General features: G+C 32.3%; 2 protein-coding genes across 2 annotated transcripts; one reads left to right on the top strand and one right to left on the bottom strand.

Moving 5' to 3' along the window:
- Window positions 1-8,204: 8,204 nt before the first annotated feature.
- Window positions 8,205-8,876, top strand: OCT59_006923 (uncharacterized protein; the record flags this gene model as incomplete). The annotated part of the gene is made up of 1 exon (XM_066136352.1): window positions 8,205-8,876. One exon carries the CDS (start codon window positions 8,205-8,207, stop codon window positions 8,874-8,876), a length of 672 nt encoding a protein of 223 aa, XP_065998391.1.
- Window positions 8,877-22,141: 13,265 nt separating this feature from the next.
- Window positions 22,142-22,531, bottom strand: OCT59_006922 (uncharacterized protein; the record flags this gene model as incomplete). The annotated part of the gene is made up of 1 exon (XM_066136236.1): window positions 22,142-22,531. One exon carries the CDS (start codon window positions 22,529-22,531, stop codon window positions 22,142-22,144), a length of 390 nt encoding a protein of 129 aa, XP_065998390.1.
- Window positions 22,532-22,696: the final 165 nt, after the last annotated feature.

The following is a 22,696-nucleotide window of genomic DNA, read 5'->3' as shown; positions in this document are numbered from 1 at the left end:
ACCTTGCCAAAACTATAATAAAACTATAGTAAAATCTTGGAGAAACTAATCGTAGAATTTTGGAGAGGTTTAGGCAGGCAATCTTAGTGTTTATAACTGTATAACATAATCTAAGCTTGTACTAATAAAATGTTAAACAAACTTGAAACATGTTTTGTAGCACATATTAAAAAGTTTGAAAAGGCTTTACAAAGCAAATCTTCAAATTATACACACACTTTGCAGAAACCTCTGGTTTTCACAAAATAATATGTCAAACATAATCACTACATACTAACATAAATTCTCACTGATAAAAAGATACATAAAATTTTATTTTTAAAAAAATGGGAAAATTCTTATTATTAAGGTTATTCACTATTTTTATACACCTGTATACCCCATAGGTGGTTGAATTTGCGTAATTTTTAAAGACATTGTGATACGGGCTGATACCTATGCCCGTGATAAATCATGTTGCCACCATAGATATTGACAAAATAATTTTTTATTAATAATATAAATAAATACAATGATATCCCTATAAAAAATTTTTATCCGAATATTTCCATTATTTTTCCGTGTCTTCCGTTGTCACCGATACCTGCCACATATCGGCGGACTAAACTCATACTCAGTTCAATATTATGCTTGGTTTAGATTTTATAATCTCTTAACTTCTCGCTCTCTTTCATTTATATCTTTTACATTCTCATAATTTCTCTTACAAACTGCAAGAGTTCTCTTAACTTCTTATTTCAATTCATATAATAATTAAACTGGGATAATTTCCCTTACTTTACTTCTCTGGACTTATAATATGATATTAATTAATTCTCAAGTGTACAATGAGCATATTCATATTTGAACAACTTTTAATAATTAATATTTTAATATTATTTTATTGAGCCAAAAATTGACTGCAGAATTCCTAATGAATCCCACTTGTATTTATACATGTTAAGAAAATTATTTCTACTATCTACTATTCTTTTTCTATTAAAAATTTAAGAAAATAATAAGAAATAAAAGATGTATTATCATGTGACTTTCTCGTGACTAAACTAAACTATAAATGTTATTTATCAGTTAATTATTTACCCATCGGCTAATTATTTATCCATATTATATTTTCAGTTAACTAATTATCACTATCTAACATTAATTTCTGTGTAATCTATTCCATATCTTTGGTTACAGCTTTCCTCCCGCATTAAAATTTGAGTCCTCTCAAATTCTAATTAAAACTTCAAAATTTGATCTATCAATATATTCTTTTAACAATTCTCCATTTACTGGTGTCTTCCATATCTTTCCTTCCATAGTCTTTATTTTATATGATCCTTTAAAAATCGTTTTGTGTATATAATAAGGTCCTTTCCATTTTTCTTCAAGTTTTCCAGACTATTGTTTCTCTTTCGCTGCATTATAATATAGTACTTTATCTCCTATCTGAAATTTCTTCTTTATTTTATTCTTCTTATCATGATATAATTTCTGTTTTTCTTGAGATTTTTCGATATCTTCTTTAGCCTGATTCCTAATGTTTGGTAATTCCTCAATTAGACTGTTAATTCTTTGTGTTATTGTAACTTTTTCATCTTCTAAATTTAATAGTGTCTTCATTTCTCTTCCATATATTAAATATCCTGGTTTTAACTTTGTTGAATCATTCTTCTTTGTCCTATATGCAAATAAAACTCCTGGTACTTTTAAATCCCAATCTTTAACATTATTCAATTTTGCTAATGATTCACATAGTGTCTTGTTGAACCTTTCTATTAATCCATTCGTTTTTGGGTGATAAGGTGTCGAAAAATTATGTTTTATCTGAAATTCCTCCATTAATAGTTCTACTAACTTATTATTGAAATGACTTCCCCTATCGCTTAGTATTTTCTTCGGACATCCATGTCTACATATTATATCTTCATAAATGAATCTTGCAATTTCTTTAGCATCTGCTGTTTCTAAAGCTCTAGCTTCTGGCCATTTCGTAAAGTAATCCATCGCTGTAACAATATATCTATTATTTCTTTCTGTTATTGGTAATGGTCCCACAACATCTATTCCAATCTGGTAAAATGGTTCTTTAACTCTAATTATATTTAATTCATGTTTTCCAATCGGTTTTCCTCTTCTCTGACAACTATCACATGATTTAACATATATTTCTATATCTCGTTTCATTCCTTTCCAATAATATTTATCTTTAATTCTTTCATATGTTGCTTCAATTCCAAAATGTCCTAACAACTCATGGTCATGTGCAATGTACATTAATCCTTCGAATTCATATTTTCTTATAACTTTTAGTAATTTATTTCCTTCCTTTCTATATAATAAGTTATCCTTAATAATATATTTAACCTCTTTCTCTATATTCTTATATATCCTATTATATTATTCTTTATTTACTTAATAACTCTTCTATTTCTGCTTCAAATGGTAATACAAACTTCAATTCCTTATCTTCAAATAATATACAATGATAGTTTATATTTTTATGTATAATAAGTACATAAATTTCTAATCCAATATTTTCTTTGGTCATTTTACTTTTCTTAATAATATTTGACCTGTTTATATACCTTTTTCCAACTTTCATTATCATTCTTAATCTTTATATTCCTATATTTTTCTTCATTTTCGTATACATTCTGGTGTTCTTTAAACATTTTAACCATGTCCATATATTCTTCTTCATTTAATGTATCATAAGATGATTTATGTCCTTTTTCACTTTTCTTAGTTTCTCTTCCAATGTAATTTTTCCAACATTCATCATTTTCTAAAAATATTACTACTGCATTATCTATGATATCTTTATATTTAAATATTTCTTTTTCCATCTTATGATTTCCATATGGACTAATTAATCCCCTATCAAAACTTTTAGTTTTCTGGTAAAAATATTCACTATAAGGTGACTTATCCAATATTATAATATCTTCATCATCAAATTCAGTCATTCTTCTATTAATTTCTTCAACAACTTGTTTTCTGAATAACCATTCATATTCTTTTGAAGGTTCTTTAAATCTTTCATTGTCATTTCTTCTTCTTTTGAATGTATTGAATCTCACTTTCAATTTATCTTTATCTTTTAATTGTTTATCACATTTTCTACTATTGTAGTTTTTCCTGTGCCATCTACTCCTTCAACAATAACAATTTGTGGTTTACTTTCTCTTCCTAATCTTTTTAACAATTCCCTTTCTGTCTTATCTTCTAGATTTAATAATATCGCTTCTTTATCATTAAAATATTTCATATCATCCCATTTTCCTCTAAATCTTTTAGCATTAAACCATTTATTTCCTGATTTAACATATCTTAACTTTTTCTCTTTATTATAATCCATTTTATTTAATTCCTGATCAAAGCTTTCAACATCCCTTTTTATATCTTTTTCTTCAAATTGTAGTCTTGATAATGCATCTGCATTCTTAATTTTCTTTCCACTTCTATGAACTATCTTAAAATCAAACTGTTGTAACTTCATTACCCATCTTGCTCTTCTTCCTGTCTGTTCTTTACCATCTGTTAATCCTTTTAAAGCTGCATGATCTGTTATTACTATAAACTTTCTTCCTACTAAATATTTCTGAAAATGTTTTATTCCCCAAAATACAGCTAAACATTCTAATTCTGTTGGTGGATAATTCTTTTCTGCTCCAACTGTACTCCTACTCGCATAAGCTATGACAACTTCTTTATTATCTTCATTCATTTGAGCTAATACTACTCTTAACCCTATTTTAGATCCATCAGTTATTAATATAAATTCCTTATCAAAATCTGGATATATTAAAATTGGTTTCTTTATTAACTTTGTTCTCAATATATCAAAAGCTACTTGTTGTTCTTCTTTCCATTCGAACTCTGTATCCTTTTTCGTTAAATTATGTAAAGGTTTCGCTATTTTCGCAAAATCCTTTATAAATCTTCTATAATATGAACATAATCCCAAAAATGATCATACTTCCATAATAGTTTCTGGTCTTTTTATACTCTTTATCTTCTCAATTTCTTTTCATCTGGTCGTAAACCATCTTTTCCTACTATATGTCCTAAAAAGTTTATATTTCTTGATCTGAATTGACATTTCGTTAACTTCGCAATCATATTATTTTCTCTTAATTTGTTTAATACTCTATTAATATGTTCTAAATGTTCTTCAAAATCTCTAGAATAAATCATTATATCATCTAAATATACCGTAACAAATTCTCCAATATACTCTTTTAATATTTCATCCATTAATCTCTGAAATGTTCCAGGTGCATTCTTTAATCCAAACGGTGATAACGAAGATTATGGCGCAGTAAAAATCACGAGATTCAAAAATCAGATGATTAATTAGTAGATCAATCATTATGTAATCAAATAATTTTGTAGATCTGATTAACGTTACAATTGTTATTTTTGTTATTTATATTATTTATGTTATTTTTATTATTTTTATTATTTCTTTTATTTATTACATTTATTTTATTTACTTTATTTATTTTAGTTATATTATTTTCTTTATATTTTATTTTTATATAAATATCTTTTGATTTTTCTTAAGTTAAAGTGTGTGCCAGTGTGTCAGATAGATAGAAAATAGATAGTATAAGTTAGGGATTAACTTGTATTAACTATTTAATAAACTCTTATATTAAAAACGAACTGTGATTGTGTTATATTTTGCGTATTGTGTTTTTGCGTGTCTTGCTGATATAAACTACGTTATAGCTATTGACTCCCTAACGTTTAGTTATAGTTGACAGAGTCTGAGACGGACCTGTTAACAACGGCATAACATTATACTCAAACAATCCTTGCGAACATATAAATGCTGTATTCTCTTTATCATTTTCTGCCATTTCAACTTGATGATATCCTGCTGCTAAATCTAAACTTGTGAACCAATTTCCTTTTCTAAATTTCTCTAACAATTCATCAATTCTTGGTAATGGATATGCATCTGACTTAGTTACACTATTTAATTTTCTATAATCTATACAAAATCTGTAATTTCCACTTTTCTTTCCTGCTAATGTTACTGGAGATGACCATGGGCTCCATGACTTCTTTATTTTACCCATTTTCAATAATTGTTCTATTTCTTTCTTTATAAACTTTTCTTTTTCTTCAGTTTCTCTATATCTCTTTTGTGCTATTAGTTCTTGATCTTCTTTAACTTCAATTTCATGCTTAACTTTATTAACTCTTCCTAATTTTTCTTCATCATATTCAAATATATCTTCGTATTCTCTTATTAACTCTTTAAACATTTCTTTCTTTAGATTATCCATTTCTCCTAAATATATTTTCCTTTCAAATTTCTCTTTCTTACTTTCATTTGGCATCTTTATCGTCTCTCCTTCTCTTAGGCCAAGACTACTTATTTTACTTTATTTTTCTTTTTCATTCCATTATTTTTCACAAAGGAAAACAACTCCTCTTGTTCTATTTCTTCATACTCATCTCCTGATTCTTCACTAGAATCATTAATCTCATTATCTTTTTCTTCTGTATCAGATTCAGTTTCACTTTCTGATTCTTCAAAACTAACATCTTTTCTACCATTATAATCAATTGGTTTCTCATAAATTTCATTATTTAATTCTATCGTTAACATTCCTTCTCTCATATCTAATATTCCATATTTCAATAAATTAGTTCTTAATATCAACTCTTTTTGTTTTGAATCAATTACCTCAACTTCTAATGTTATTCCCAAATCTTCTTGAATCTCTATTTCTATTTCTGCAATTCCTAATGATGCTATATTTTTACCATCAGCTATCGTTAATACTACATTACTTTTCTTAATTATTGGTATATTTAACTCTTTTCTTAATGCGTTAGATATTGCTGAAATTCCTGCCTGTTCTTTTAACAACTTATCTAACTTTTTCTTCAGCTCTTTTTCTGATTCATTCTTATTTTCTCGAAAGATTTCAATAAATTCTTTATCTAAAATTTCTCCATCTGTATATCCCATACTAATTAATCTTAATAATTCTCCTTCAATCATTATTATTCCCATATCTTCAAATATTTTCTTTAATCTCCTTACTCGATCATCCATTTCATCGATATCTTTTTCCTTACAATCTTCACATATAGTTTCTCCTAATCTAAACATATTATTCATCCATCTTATTTCGCATCCTTCACACCAAGTTGTATTCTCGTTCAACCACTTATGAATTTCTTTTCTTACTTCTTTATCTTCCAAATCTATTATCTTCATATATTCTTTTATAAACTCTTTTGTTATCATTATTCGATTATTTACTCCAAAACCTTTTATTCTTCGAATTTCTGATACATCCACCTCATATCCCAATTTTTCTAATTCATCTTTTAATTCTGCTAACTCATCCTGTTCATCTTTCTGCATTTCTTGAATACATTCTTCACATTCGCTATCCATTTTGTTCATTTCGAATCTCCTATTACCGCACCTTCTACATATTACTGTTTCTCTTTCTAACCATTCTTTTATCTTTAATTCTTTTTCCTCTTCATCCATTTCCTTTATTTCTTGAACTTTATCTATAAATGTTTTTGTTACCAATACATCCATTTCTATCATCAACTTTATTCCTATTTTCCAGATGTATTTTAATTGACCTTCATTAATAGAACTTGTCCTTCTTTTTAATTCGCTAAATTTCCATGATTTGTCTCCTATTATTATTTCTAGTTCTTCTTCAGAACTGTTTCCAATTCATAACTTGCTGGACTTTCTTTACTTTCTGAATCTTCTGGTTCTTTTGTAAAACCCCTAGGTCTATAAATACTCTTATTATCTTTTGTACCATATTCTTATGATGTTCATGAACATTATCTATTTCTACATTCTCATGTGTTATTTCTTGCATTAATTCTTTCACTTTTTCTTCACTTTCTGCTATCTTTTCTTCTTCATACAATAATTCCTTGAACTTTCCTATTGCTTTTACTTCTGCTTTTACAGCTCTAATTTCTCCTAATGCAACCCTATACCATTGCCAAAATTTTTCAAATCTTCTTTCGACATCCCAATCTTCTAAAATGTATTTATGTTCTAGTAATTCAGGATTCCCAATTAATCTGTCAAATACTTCATTCTCTAGATTTCTTTTGATACAATCCCTTACAATTACTAATATAATTGCTCTTAATCCCTTTTCTTTATTTTAGGTTGTATTCTATACCTTATCGATTCTGTTATTCTATCCATTATGTCTCTACATCTTCCTTTATGTATTGTATCTTCCCTTTCTGAATTATCCATACTTAATAAACTTAATACTCCCTTGATTGTTACATCGTTATATATTATTATCACATCTTCAAATTTGAATAGTGCATCCCAAAATTTCTTGAATACAGTTGGTTCATTTACTATCGAATAACATAATTCACAACTTAAACATTCGTATTTCTTAACTCATGTTCCTCTTTATGTGTCCTGTACTCACTTTCCCACTGATGATACCATTCCATTTTACGTTATTTTATTTTCTCATAAAATTGATTTTATTTTGTATTTTCAATTTATTTATATTTTATTCATATAATTGTTCATTTACTACTTCAATCTTTATTTCTTTACATTCTCATATACATGACTTCTTATTACATTTCTCTTATTACATCTTTTATTATATAATATTCTATTACTTATATTCTAATATTCTTTAACTTCACTAATTCTCAATTAGTTTAACATCTTTCTGGACAACTACTTATCCTCTAGTTCCTTTATTTATTATCTGAATATTTCTCAATTAACCTATATTTCAATCTTAACTCTTAGTTCCATTACATTGACTACCCTAGTAGTATGAAAACCCAATTCTGGCTCACCTACTTATCTCATAATCTAAACCGTTTATTAATATTTTCACCTACTTATATGCTACATATTTTATAACCTAAATCACCTTTTTTATATTTTTACCTACTTATCTCATAATCTAAACCGTTTATTAATATTTTCACCTACTTATATCCTACTTATTTCATAATCTAAATCATTTATTAATATTTTCACCTACTTACCCCCAACCGAACAAGAAATAGGATTTCAAAGCCAATGGAGCCAAAAAAGGTAAGGAATATTAACCCATCCAGGAAACCAGCCATGGAGTCAATAGAGCGGAATAGCAAGGCAAGCAATTTCCCTTATACCGAGAAAAAATGTAATTGAATAAAAGATTCACATATAAAAGACTTACAAGATGTCACAATACAGACCATTACTAAGGCGTATACTAGGCCAGTTTGAACTCAACATAGAAGAATGGGTAAAGGAAATAATGTGGTATTTAGATATAGCATATTTAAAAGCTTTAGATTCCGAATTTAGCAAAGAAAGTATGTTAGTATCTGGATTAGAAGAGCTAGTAGAAATATTTGATGAGATGTTAGAAGGTGATGATATATGGATACATCCATCACTTTTATCACGAATAAGATATTCTATTCTACCAGATGAGATGGCAATATATGAAAGATTTTCAGATATCATTAAGAACTTCTCAGAGGATAAAGAATTAGCATATGCATTATTAGACTTAGTAGAAATATTATCAAAAAAGAAACCTACAACATTCAACATTATAGATTACAATATACAAAGAATATTCACGAATCCTAATGATGAATATAGAAATGAATTCAGCATCTACCATATTAAAGGAGATGAAGATATGGACGAAGACACAGATGAAGATATAGATGAAGTAGAGCAGAATGAATTCAATGAATACTATCAGAATCTTGCACCGACCACCGAGAGTCAGCTGGATAGACTAAAAAATGAGTTGGCTATAACTCTATGTGACGAATGTCTTATGCCAACAAGAAGTCATGAATGCGATTGCTGGATTTTACAAATAGAGGGTTTCTAGTTTTCAGTGAAACCATTTTTTTACCTCTCGCAATCTGGAATAGGTGCATCACAAATAAAATCCCCAAAATCATTCGGATTAGAAAACAACTTCTGTAAGAACTTATAAACCATATCAGCATCCAATTCAGTCTTAGTGCCAAATATATTAACCTTACCAGATTTAGGCCAGATATGTACCCGAATCTTTGAAGTAAAGATTATAGCAATTTTAGAATGAATATCACCTGCATCATTCTTAATATACTTTATCGGAAAGGGAAGAATCTCACGAATACCATCTATAGATTCTAAAGCATATGCTAAGGTAGAAAGATTAATAAACTTATCACCCCCAATATTAATCACAAATTTATAATTGCGCAGGAGAGCCTTATTTTCACCCACAAGTTCTACAGAAGAAAATTCAGGTAGGGAACATTCAGAAAGGTAACGTAAGAAGATAGCAACAGGATCAAAAGACCCGAAAACTTGTATACTACCAGATTTAGGAAAATAATGAATAGTATGTACAGTATCAGCTAAGATGATAACAAACTCAATGCATGCATTAAAAGTGCTACCATCCCCTGTACGTCGCCGTCTATTTAATGGATTGTCAGGTGTACTTCGTCTGCATCGCCTCTCACCTTTTGGTTTAGACAAGTACTGTTCATAACCCTCAAAAGCTTTATGAATAAAGTTGCTATTAATGGCAATAACATCCTTAGTAGGTTCAAGCTTATGACCAAGCACGGTGTAATCAAGCCCTTCAACATTGATCTTAAATTCAGTAACAGTAAGAGATGGAGTAAGTTCACTAAAAGTAAGCATGTCTGGTTTTTTCTATTGATAGAAAAGAAATGTTCAAATTATTTTATCCTAAGAAAAAATCTAATTAAATAAAACTTCTTCATCAATATCTCATATGAGATACCATGACAAACAATAGCTTACCTTTCGAACTTTTAGAAAAGATATTCAAAACTTCATATGAAGGTACTTACTCCCGTTGGCATTATCTTTGCAATTATGCATTAGTATGTCGAAAATGGGCTGTAGTAGCAAACTCTCTCCTATGGGGTGAAACAGACCTTTATAACCGCTATAATATTAAGGAGTTCCAAATGTACAAACATCTCACAAAACCAGGGACAGTATGTGGAAAATATATCAGAAAGCTTAATATGGATGGAGTATTTTTATGGCCTATCTGTATTGTAAAAATGCTACAAGCTTGTCCCAATATCCAGGAACTTAGCATAATAGATTATCAATACTATGGTGGAAAAGGTGACGTTAGAGATTTGCTAAGTGAAATCCTGCATATATTACCAAACCTTCAAAAGCTAGATATCAGATATAGTCGATATTTTAAAAATAAAAATGCCATTGAAAAACTCATAGAAACCCGTAAAGACCTAGAAATCAGAGTAACATGGCAAATGTAATATTTGTAAAGGCTAATCACTACCGAAAAAATTTGGGCACTGCCCTGTTACTGCCCGTCACTGCCGAAAAAATTTGGGCACTGCCCTGTTACTGCCCGTCACTGCCGAAAAAATTTGGGCACTGCCCTGTCACTGCCCGCTACTGCCCATCATTGCCGCAGAAGTTTGGGAAACACATGGATTTTTCCTAGCAAGATGACGCTTTAACTTAGAGGGAAAGTCAAAACTTGCCCCACATAGATGACAGGTTAATCTTCCTCGAGAGTGTGAATTTTTTTTAAGTCGATAGTATCCATCTGCAAGGAAGTCACGTTAGTTTTCCGTTTATGTAGAGAAATTGGAATGGTAATTTTTTTACGTGATGATAGAGGGATGGTCAGTTGCCGATTTTGGAAATCTAGAATGACATTAGCACAATCAATCCAAGGTACACCTAGCAATAAAAAGTCCTTATCACTCTTAACAACCATGAAGTCATCTTCAATTTTTTTAGAGTTCTCCCCATCATATATAAGAATACCAAGACCATATACTGTCCCAATAGTATCAGATTTTGTTGCAACACCACTAAGGTCAGGAGCATTACTTCTATCAACGTCAAGATTTAGGCGCTTTACAATATTGTTAGATATCAGAGAACTATCAGAACCAGTATCGAAAATTGTCGTAGGAATAACTAAAGATTTTTCACTCTCAGGTGCGACTACTTTGGTCTTAATAGTGACTACATCACTAGCAGACTTGCGGTTAACAATTCCAATACCTGCTATAGAAGACCATAAGTCATTATTACATATAACATTATCATTTTTACGGATTAAATTTGCAGCCATACTATTAGTTACAACCGAAATCATAGGATGAAGGATAGATGTGAAAAGGTCCTTAACATTATCCCAAACTTTTTCACGTGTTTTTATCGAGGGTTCTCCTTTAAGCTGACTGAGTACTGGTTCTTTATAATTAATGAATTCAGCATTCAGAGCATTGTAAGCAGATATAACAGTCTCTTTTGGTACAGCATTAACGAAGGATTGAACCAGAAGCTTTAAGAGTTGTATAAAAACCTCAAAGATAATACGCTGCCTTTCAAGTTGTGATTTTTTTTTATCAGTAGGCTTTTTATCTACACGTTTCCTTTCTGTAGGCTTTTTTTTTAATCCATAGCAGGCATGTCCAGAGTCTGAATCACTATCAGAGGAGTCAGAGGAGTCAGAGGCATCAGAAGAGTTAGAGGAATCAGAGGAGTCATGTGCATAATTTGTTTTCCTCTTTCCCTTCTTAGATTTTGGACAGGAACTCTTAGTATGACCAGATTTTCCACAACTTGAGCATTTCTTTGATTTCTTTGGTTTGCGTGTACCTGAACTTATACCAAATACCTGATTACCACGGTAAATATGGTCAGATGGTAAATTTTTATTAAGTTCTGTATCAATAAATATTTCAAGATCACTAAGGGTTACTTTACTTATATCGATATCTCTTGGAAGACCTAATTTATATGCTAAAGCAAGTAATCTCTGAAATGATGTATCATTTTGAGGACTTGAAAATGGACTAGAAGATGGTACTGGTACTGCAGATGATCTAGCTGTAGTCATAGGAATTTTAGAATTTATAAGATTCTCAATATCTGCTAAAGTTGGACCCTGGTATGTAGCTATAGGAGTAGGTGGCATATCTGTCCTGTATTTCTCAACTTCTTCCAATTTATTCAGAATAGATGCAACTGAATTTTCTAAACCAATACGTCGCGCATCCAACTTATTTTCACTGGAAAGACCATTTAAGAACTGTTGCCGTACTAATTCATTCTGATTTACCTCTGGAAGAGTTGGATATGCAAGTCTAACCATTCTTCGTAATTTAGAATAGAATCAGCTTACAGTATCACTACCCTGAACAATAGCATTAAATGCAAGCTTAGACTTTTCAGATGTTATAGTAGGGAAGTAATGCTTAAAACGATATATTAATTGTCCAATACGTATTCCAGGAGCCACAATTGTACCTCCATTATTAGCATTAGGATTATTAACAGCTATATCAGTAGGACGACCCTCGACTATTGACCAATCTTCATCCCATACAGTATGATCAGGTATAAAATTAGCACCAGTAATAGTATTAACTGCAGCTGCTTGTCCATGTAATACACCAGCCCCTCCACGAAATTGATTCGCCGCTACAGCCTGTATAGCGCCATTATTCAAAGCATTAAAAGCAGCAAGATTGGCCACACCAGTATTATCCAGAAGATTTACACATTCCCAATTTTTTCCTTTGATATGTGTTTCATACCAATCTCTAGCATCATCTTCAAGTAAAGTTTCAAAGATCCCATGAATCCTAACACGAGTCCTAGCATTAGCAGCAGGATCAAGTCCAGCAGACTCACACCATTGCCTGAATTCTTGAAGCCAAAGTTCTGGATCTTCACCAGATGCTCCTCTAAATTTTTTAGGTGCATATCCTGCCATTATAGGTTGTTGTATTACCGGAGGGTTATTTTGTAATGCTAGAATCTGTTGATTCAAATTATTGACCTGATTTTGCAAATTTTGACCATGATTGCGACAGTTTAAAAATTGCCCTCTCCATGCTCGAGCTTGCTGAATGATACCATTAGCCCGCCTTCTACTTCGCTCTGTTTCAGTATTATAGCGCTGTAATAATCTATGAGCATTTATTCTACTCTCATCACGTTCTCTCTGGACATTAGCTAGTTGGATTTGACTGTTAGCAAATTGAGCCTGGATGTTAGCCAATTGGATCTGAGTATTTTGTGCAAGGCCTTCCCAATGTTGGCGATGACGCACTTCATTTGCATATGCATCCTCATAGGTACGTCTTGTTCTTAGTATAGTAGCACGTGTATTATTAAGTTCTCGTCTAAGATATTCTTCACGGTTATGTGCATCATCTAACAAACCTTCAAGTCTATCCTCCATATTATCTTGATCTTCTATAATATTTCGCAACTCATTAGCATATCGGATAATGGCATCAAGACTATCATTTGCAGTGTTAAATAAATGATTTATATGAGGGTGTGCCGCTATAGTTGTACGATTAAGGTGAATACGAATACCAGCTACACTATTTGCTATAGTTGTCCGATTATTTAAGATTTCTGTAATAGGGTCAGGAGGAATTGCTGCCATATTTTTCCGTTGTCTATTAGCAAGTTCTTTTATTCGATCTTTGAGTTGAATATTTAGAGTATCAACTTCAATCAGCTGACGTTCTAATGCTTGAAGCCCTTCCTCCTTTAGTGATGCCGTTTCTAATGCTTTCTTAAGCTTTGCACGCAACTCAGCATTTTTTTGCCTAAGTTCTTCTATCTCAGATTCATGACCCTCGATTACACCATACAGGTATTTTATATATTGCTCTTGTGATTGCAATGTATGTGCAAGCTTTGTAATCTGTGTCTTTAACGATGTATCTTCCATTGCCAGTTCCACAGATTTTTATAGACCCTACATTTAATAAACAAATCGAACAAAATTATATCCTTCAACAAATCTATTACCATCCATGTGGATATTATCGTACTCCTGAAAAACTTTGGGCTAAAGTGCAAGCTGAAGGCCATGATTTTAACATATCTGATATTACAGAGTGGTTGCATAAACAGGCTATATGGCAAATACACTCACCTATACCCAAGTATGTTCCACAGGTTTCTTTTAATAAGATTACTCAACCAAATATGTATCATCAAGCAGATATCTTATATATGCCCTATGATACTGTAGATAGAAAGCTGTATAAATACTGTCTGAATATTGTAGATGTTGCTAGCCGATATAAAGCTTCAGTACCTCTAGAAGATCGCAGCTCTGCACGTGTTGCTAAGGCATTTAAAAAGATTTATGGTAAAGCAGACTGCCCGCTTATTTGGCCAAGAGTTTTACAAGTAGATGGGGGATCAGAATTTAAGGATGAAGTTATCCGATTAATGGATGAAAAAGGTGTACGTATTCGGGTGGGTACTACTCATAAGAGTCAGGCTATTGTTGAACGGTATAATCGAACTTAAGCAGAAAGGCTATTTAAAATACAGGATGCAAAGGAACTCCTTACAGAAGGTGTGAATACTGCCTGGGTTAAGAACCTTTCTGATATTGTGAATGAGCTAAATAATTCTAATACTCGTCTACTAGGTATGTCTCCAGTTGAGGCAATCCAGAAAGATCAAGTGTATGCACTACCTTCAAAAATTCGGAAGGATAGACCTGTAGGTGCAGAAGAAATACGTTTACCAGCTGGTTCTCTTGTGAGATACTTACTTGATAACTCAGATTACCAAGGTAGGAGACGTGCAACTGATCCAATATGGTCTACTAAAGTTTATACAATTGAATCTTCCACAGTTGTTGATGGGCAGCCGGTTATATATAGGTTATCTGATGGACCTAAAAAAATATTTACTCGAGAAGAATTATTAGTTGTGCCATCTGATACTATGCTGCCTCCTACTCATATATTATATTAATTTTCAAGTTGTGGTATCCTATAGTCTCCATGTGCATACATTGTGATATTATCTTGTGCAATCCATTTTTTATCATCCATAGGGGATAACCCCACCTTCGACATTTCTATAACATTTATGACATGTCTATCAGATCGGATTGCTCTAAAGGTGACTGTATCATTATGTTTAGGATCAAAGAGTGCCTTATTATACCGCTCATGGTGGAACTCTTTTTTAACTACCTTTGAGGGGACACCTTTAGCTTTACGGATACCATGTTTTGGATTGGTGGTCTCATCCCCTACCTTGAGAATGGAGTACATTTTGGGACGGAGGCCAATAAATTCTGCTATAACTGCTCCATTACATTCATCCTTAAATTTCCCTGGGATTTTCATATTTATGTCAGTCTTATCACCTAATGCTTTTCGTACAGGATGATCTTTAGGATAATCACTGAAGTCAAATTGGTCTGCCATATCTATAAGGTCTGCATTAATATCCTCAGTTTGGATTTGTACAAGAAGTGAGTCTGTGTCTGTATAACATAACTGGATTTTTTCACCATATCGTACTTTAAGAGTATCATAGTAGAATTGATACATACAGAGCTTCGAGAGGTCAAGCACACTCATACCCACATATGTTGGACGGTTAAGCATTACCTCCACTTTTCGTCGGTGGATTGCAACAAGATTTTCTGAGAATATTTTACGACCCTTGAATGCAGGATCTGAAGTAAGCTTTTTATATTTCTTGGGATGGGTTTGGGGTTGTACTACTGAGACACGTACACGTTTCCTGAGATTTTCCATAGTTTTACCAAATACACTATTATTCATGAGTTTATAGAAGTCCTTCTCAAAATCATTCTTAGCCTTAGCACGTTCGGCGGTGTTAAATTCTATATATGGTTTCATCCATGGAGCCTGCTCAAATTTTATAGCTTCATAGACCTTCTTGATTACTAAGCCCTGGCTAACATAATACTGGAGATTTCTATAATGAACTACATATTCATCCTTATCAAATAGGTTAGGGATGAGCTTATCCGTGGGTGTATATCGTTGTCCTGAACGTGCTATTATTTCCTGCTGCTTTTTACTAAGCCATTCCTTCTTAACCTTCATTCGTTCTGGTGCAAGGGGGTAATCTGTGTGTTGTGAATGGAGGGCTTGAGGGTACTCCAGTTTGACTTTAAGGATATATCCCTCAGAAGAATCATCTGGTATTTCATTACTTTTTATTTGCCTTTGAATGTTAGATAACTCGTTTTCCTCCTTTATCCAGTGGAAGTTACCTGTAGGTAAGTATTGCAACATGGCCCATCCATATAGGTTATTTGCGTCTAAGTATAGAATAGATGACTTGGGCTTATCTGTGGTCCATTTACCTTCTCCCATACCTGGATTATTTGCACGAGCATATCGTTTACTTACCATAGAGATTCCACCACGTAATCCTTGTTCTACCATCATGTACATGTCCTGGTCAGTTATAAGATCCAATCTTTGCCTTGTCATTAAGAATAGTGCATCCCATGCGAAGCCTGGTGTTGAATAGTACCAGAGAGGATCTAACCCATATTTTTTCAAGGCCATTTCTCGGAAATTCTGAAATATATCGGCTAGTAGGAGGACGTCAGTTTTGAGATAAATGTCATGATAATCTTGCATTGTTTTACATCCTGCTTTTTCCCATACATACTGTGCATATTCATATTCTTTATCACTAATGTGGGTTTCATTAAGTTTGCTATAAAATGCTCCTTTAGGTGGTAAACTAGTTTTCTCGAACTTTTTCCAGTCATCCATGTATTCATACGGGTAGACACCTTTCTTAAGATAAATCTCGAGTAATTCAGGTGGTATTTGACTTCGTGTTATCTTAAAGTTTTCAGGATGTGCAAAGCATCTACCTGCATCAATTCGCCATAAGTGTTGTGGATTACTACATTCTTGTGCTCTACATTTTTCTGCACCTAGATTGGATGCTAATTTGTCGAGACTTGATTTCATGAATTGTAAGCTGTCTATAAATCGGAGGGAACCTAACTTGAATGCCATATACTTTTCCATGTTATAAGGGATAGGATCAATATCATCCTCACATTCCATTGCACCAATTCCTTGCATAATTATGTGTCCATCATATCCCAGTGTTGTGAAGTGATATTAAATGACACAAATGACATTAGTGACATGTCACGTATCATTATGTCATTTCAGTGAGTAAATGACAATATTATGTCATTTGAAATTATGTCATGTGAGCTGTAATGCCGGCCAAAATTATTTAATATAATAAATCTTTATTATAGCGTATTATTTAATAAAAGTAAAAATTACTTAATCACAAATTCACAATTTATTATTAAAACATATTAACTGGAGCTTCTAAAGTCTCATTAAACAAATCAAGTAACTTCCATTTAGCCAATGGATTATCTGCTGGATGAATACTTTGTCCACCTATTTCAAATTCATATGTTTCTTCGCCTATAACTTCTGTATTATTTATATTAATTTCTGCATTAACCATTTTAATCCAATCTTCAATTATTTTAGTCCATTGTTCAGAATTAATATTATCACTATTATTAGTTTTTTCAAAGGTATCATTAACATTACATTCATCAATAACAGAAGTTTCTTCTAGTTCTTCAGTATCACTATCGTTAAAAGCATTAAATGTGAACTCATTATCATTTGTGTCTTCTTCATCTGATTGGTATTCTTGGATTGGTTCAGCAATATGTAATCGTTTATATTGTCGTTCAGAAATTTCTATATCATCACGTTTTCTTTTACATAATATATCACTTCGCAATTGAGCCATAGCCAAAACTTTCTTATGCTACAAAATTAAAAATGTATAATCTTTTGTTAATGTGATTTTGCATAATATAAATTTTGGTAAAATACACTTACATGTAATTTATTTCGGCGGGTTGAATGTAAAAAACCCATATTTGACCAAAGACGTTCCACTGAAGCTGCATTAACGCAGATCCCAAAAAGATGTAAAGCTAATTTTGAGAGTTCAGGTGCCAATCCTTTGGCAGATTCCCAGAAATCAATAATATTTTCTTCAAACTGATTATAAGTTTCAGAATTAAAAGGAAAAAGCTCACGTTGATATGATAAATAATCACGAAGGATTCTTTTTGGTGTTTCATTAAACCATGCTTGATAGTAATATATAAGCCATTGTCCAAAATGTGTATAAGAAATATTTTTAGCAGAAGAATTAAATTTTGAAACTCGATATTTTGGATGAAGAACAATTGAAAGTAATAGTAATGGCTGTTCCCACTGTGCCCAGCGTGATTCTAATCTTGCTATCATGCAATTACCAAATTCTACGTTTTTGTGAGAAGAAAATATTTTAATTATCCAACCAAAGCAGTGTGCAATTTCATATAGGCGCGCAATATCCTTTTGTAATTTATTTAATGCGCTGCATATTGGTAATAATAAATTTTGAAGTTCAAATAGTTGGATCCAAAATTCTGGATCATTAATAATTTCAATTATGTCTGAAGGGAGACATTTGTTTTCATTATTTGAATTAGTTCTATAACGTTGACGAGATACTCCAGCTCGAGAAGTACTTGGAGTTCCAATACGTTCAGGAGAGCATTTTGTTATTAAAGTCTAAAAAAATTAATAAAACAGGTATAAAAATTTTATTTATTGATTTATTGAGCAACTTGCCAAAATTATAATTCTCACCTTTAATGCTGCTTCTGTTTTTAAAATACTGTGAAAACAAAAGTAGTAACTATTCCAGCGTGTTTCCCCTGGAGTTATCAATGCTATTGTTTGACCATAGCATGAAGTTTGTTCATTTCTTAACAATCCAGTGAAATAAGGAGAGGAGTGAAAATAACTAACAATACGAACTGCATTTTTTGATACTTGCTTGTATTGAAGTGATTCTTTAAAAATATCTCCTACAACCAAATTCATCTGATGGGCCATACAAGGTAAAAATACCTTACTTGGATATTCTACTCTTAATTGACGTCTAAAAAAGCAAAAAATTAAGATTTTATTAATAATATTCTATACCATAAAATATATAATATAAAATTGTACTCACCTTGCTGCAGCATATTCTCCAGCTGAATCAGAAACAAAACAATTGATTTTTATTTGTTTCAATTCGGCATTATTCATCAAATTTTTAATTAACATTTTAACATCTTCAGTTTTAGATCGTTGATCACTAATATCCTTAGCTCCCCAAATTAGTGTTTTACCAGATGAAGTAATAAGTACAACCCCAAAAAGATGTTCTTGTTTAACATTTGTCCAGCCGTCAAAAGCTGCAGTAACACCAATTGCATCACCTTTTGCCTGCTCTACAATTGATATAGATAGTTGGTTTGCAGATTTAGAAAGAATACGATTACTGATGGCATGACGTCCTGGAAGTTTCAATGCTGGAGCAATAAATCTAAAAACTTCTTGTGTTTCTTTATTTTCCAGAAATGTAAATGATAAACCATTTGATACCATCATTAGTAATACCAGATTTTCAAAATGAGGAATGTCTTTCTTAGAAAATGGCCGGGATACATATCCTGATAAGGTTGATTGTTTAATAATTGAATTAGATGGTGCAGCAGTTGTAGATTTATCAGTTTCCATCTCACTTTCATTTATTATTGCTTGTGTTTTATTTTTTTTCTCATCTTCAGGTACTTTACGTGATAAAATTTCTTCTCTTTCACTCTCATGATATTCATGAGCAAAATTTTCACATTTTTTCAGATGATTACGGCATAATAATGCTTTATTAGATACGAAACATTCAGGTTTAGAAATAGCAATAGGTAAAGTATGTTTTCTTATACAAGAAAAACACACTGCTTTTTTATTTGCTTTAGGATTATCTGGTGTACATAAATAAAAAAATTCACGAAAATTATGCTTTTCTTTCATTTTAATTTTATACAAACTCGTATATATTGAAATAAGAAATTTGTTATGAAAAATAATGACGAAACGCGAGAATCACAAAAAAGATCGATAAATCTTAGATTTAACAAACAAATAATAATAAATTGTTAAATTTCCAGATTAAATAAATATCACACACTTGTCATTCCATTTTTGGATATCATCAATTTTAAGTTATGCTTTTTGGAGTTTCGATCAACAAGTTATTATGAAATGTGCCACTAAATAGATTAATCATCATAATGACAATCATAAATGATATTGTCACTTAGAAATGACATATGTCATTTTGTCATTTGTCATTTGCAAATGACATTTTTTTTAAATGACATAATTTCTTATATCATTTCAATGTCATTTAAGGTCATTTGAAATTTGGTCAAATGACAATGTCATTTAACATCACTGTCATATCCTGATAAATTGTGAAAGATTACTGGGATATGCATTTCACGAGGTTTTATGGATAAGTCAAGATTACATCCTCTATGTGCTGCACCTCGATACCTTCCTGTAATATGGCAGTGGTCTCTTACTTTATTTCCATCTAAGGGGTTACGACATATCCAGCAGTTTATTGCATTATCATAACTTGCTTGCTCTTGGGTTGTTAACGGCATCATTTCCATTGGGTTTCTGAATTCATTACGGATTGCTTCAGCCTCATTTAGCATTTCGATTACAAATTTTTGTGCTGCATTTTCTCCTGTAAATATCTTCTGTGATTCACTTACACCATCATATCTTACCTTAATATACGAGTATGAGCAGGGGATTTGCTCTTGTACTTTCTTGGTTTTCTTATCTTTGTCTTCATCTGTGGGTGGTATGTCCATTACTAGGGCTTCAAAGTCTGCAACAAAGTAATATGGGACTTGCATGCGGCGTTTCCAGTTCTTGAATTCATATATATCATTTCCTTTCTTTACTGATGGCATTCGGTCTGCTTGTGGGGTTTTCTTTAATCCTCGACATATTGCTACATGTTTGTCATGGATTTCTTGTTGATGTGTGAAGTGGGAGATACACCATCGGCAGACAAATGTTGCATGTCCATCTTTTGTACGTTTATTTACTAAACGGCTCATATTCTTAATCCAGCAATAGTGCTGCTTTTCCCCGTTACTGATAAGTACTAAATCTATTATTTTACGGCCCTCTGCATCATCCCTATCAGTAACATATATTGGGCATAGGCGGTGGTCACGCCATTCACAGATGCAGAGGGCAATAGTTGGATTCTGTCGCTCAAATCTTCTTAGAATTACCTCATCAGCTTGTACTGGAAATTCTATACCTTCAAAGTTTAACTCATTTACATACTCCTTATACTTGGAAATTCTTTCTGCGTTCTTTTCTACTGGATGTAATGCTGCTAGGATTGCCCACTGGAAGCATTTGTCATCATCATTAGCTGGATTTACTACTCCCTTTTTCGTGGCAAGATCTTTTGGGAGTGGTATATGTCCTGCTCCTGTGGGTGGTTGGAATTGCGAGATTTCTATAAATATTTTTTCTACACGATAGAATTCCCAACCTGATCCGTAATTTACATAGTCTTCTACTTTCTGCATGATTCTTGCTAATGCAAAGTTAAATGTACCATTAATATCTGTTGATGGTAGGATTGGCATATATATTGCGAGTTTTAAATGGTATATTATATCTGTAGATATACTCTACTCCATCATCTTCACTAAAGTTACCATCTCCGAATAATCCCTCAAGGTAAGAATCTAAACGTCTTATTGTGGCAAATATTCCAATTCTTACTTTTATTGATCCCAATCGATTTCTTTCATCCTGAAGAATATTCTGGATTGTTTGACTGTGTGCTGTAAGAAATGAAGCATAGTCATGCTCTCCAGGTGTTCCTATAGCAATATCAGCCGTAAAGTTTGAGTCTGTTAACTCCTTTCCTATACGTACCTGATCACGACGTTCAAAGACTACCTCATAATGTGGGTCTGGATCAATTTGCATCATGCGGGTTATCTCTTCATTGGTTACCGCCGCTTGTGCTTCACGGATTTGGCGGATCTCATCCTCATATTCCTGCAATTTTGCATTTGAGCGGGGATATGGGATGGACTTGACAGGTACCTGCTTGAGTTCAGCTAGAACTGATCGGGTGACTTGTCTGTGTTGGGCACTTCTTGCTTGATGTGTTGACATCTTGTAAACTTTTTATACTCCTCTTTTATTCAATTACATTTTTTCTGAAAATAAAATTAATTGTTCGCCTACCCTATGAGGGTAAAAAAAGAGGGAGACAGATTAGTACTGTCTTCCTAAACTATTCCTCTCCATCTGAGTCATCGGGATTGTCATCTGAGTCACTGAGCACATCCTCGTCCCGATGTATACTCTATCCTTAAGTAACTTATAGTTGTAAGCTACAACGGCGAATAGCTTCTTTTACCATAATATGCTCTACTGCGGCATTTGTTCTCTCTTTACAAGCCTTTTGATATGCCTCCCATTCAAGTTCACGGAGGTCACGATTTCTATTACCCTCCTCCTCTGATCGACCAAGAGCATCATTTGCTTTTTCCTTCTTTTCTACTGCTTTGTCGTATGCCTCCTCGGCTTCTTTATGCCGCTTCCAGAGTATTCGTTCAGCTTCGGCTCTCCAGATTGGGCTGACTTCTAGAAGATGTGTCCCGAAATTTCTACTTGGAATGTATTCCAGGATATGGCCCACAAGTTCGGGGATTACTGATACTGCGTACGGGTTTTGTTGGCTTTTTAGGATCTCCCTATTGATAGCCATAAGATTGGAAACTGTGCAGCCGAAGATTGTTGCTAACTTTTCTGCAGTATATACCATGTTATGTACTATTTATCTGTATAGTTACTTGGTACCTACCTTTTATTCAATTACATTTTTTCTCGGTATAAGGGTAATTGCTTGCCTTGCTATTCCGCTCTATTGACT

The sequence above is a fragment of the Rhizophagus irregularis genome, chromosome 15, assembly GCF_026210795.1.
Source record: "Rhizophagus irregularis chromosome 15, complete sequence".
Taxonomy (NCBI): domain Eukaryota; kingdom Fungi; phylum Glomeromycota; class Glomeromycetes; order Glomerales; family Glomeraceae; genus Rhizophagus; species Rhizophagus irregularis.
The sequence above is the reverse complement of the archived record's forward strand: the minus strand, read 5'-3'. Positions and strand labels throughout refer to the sequence as shown.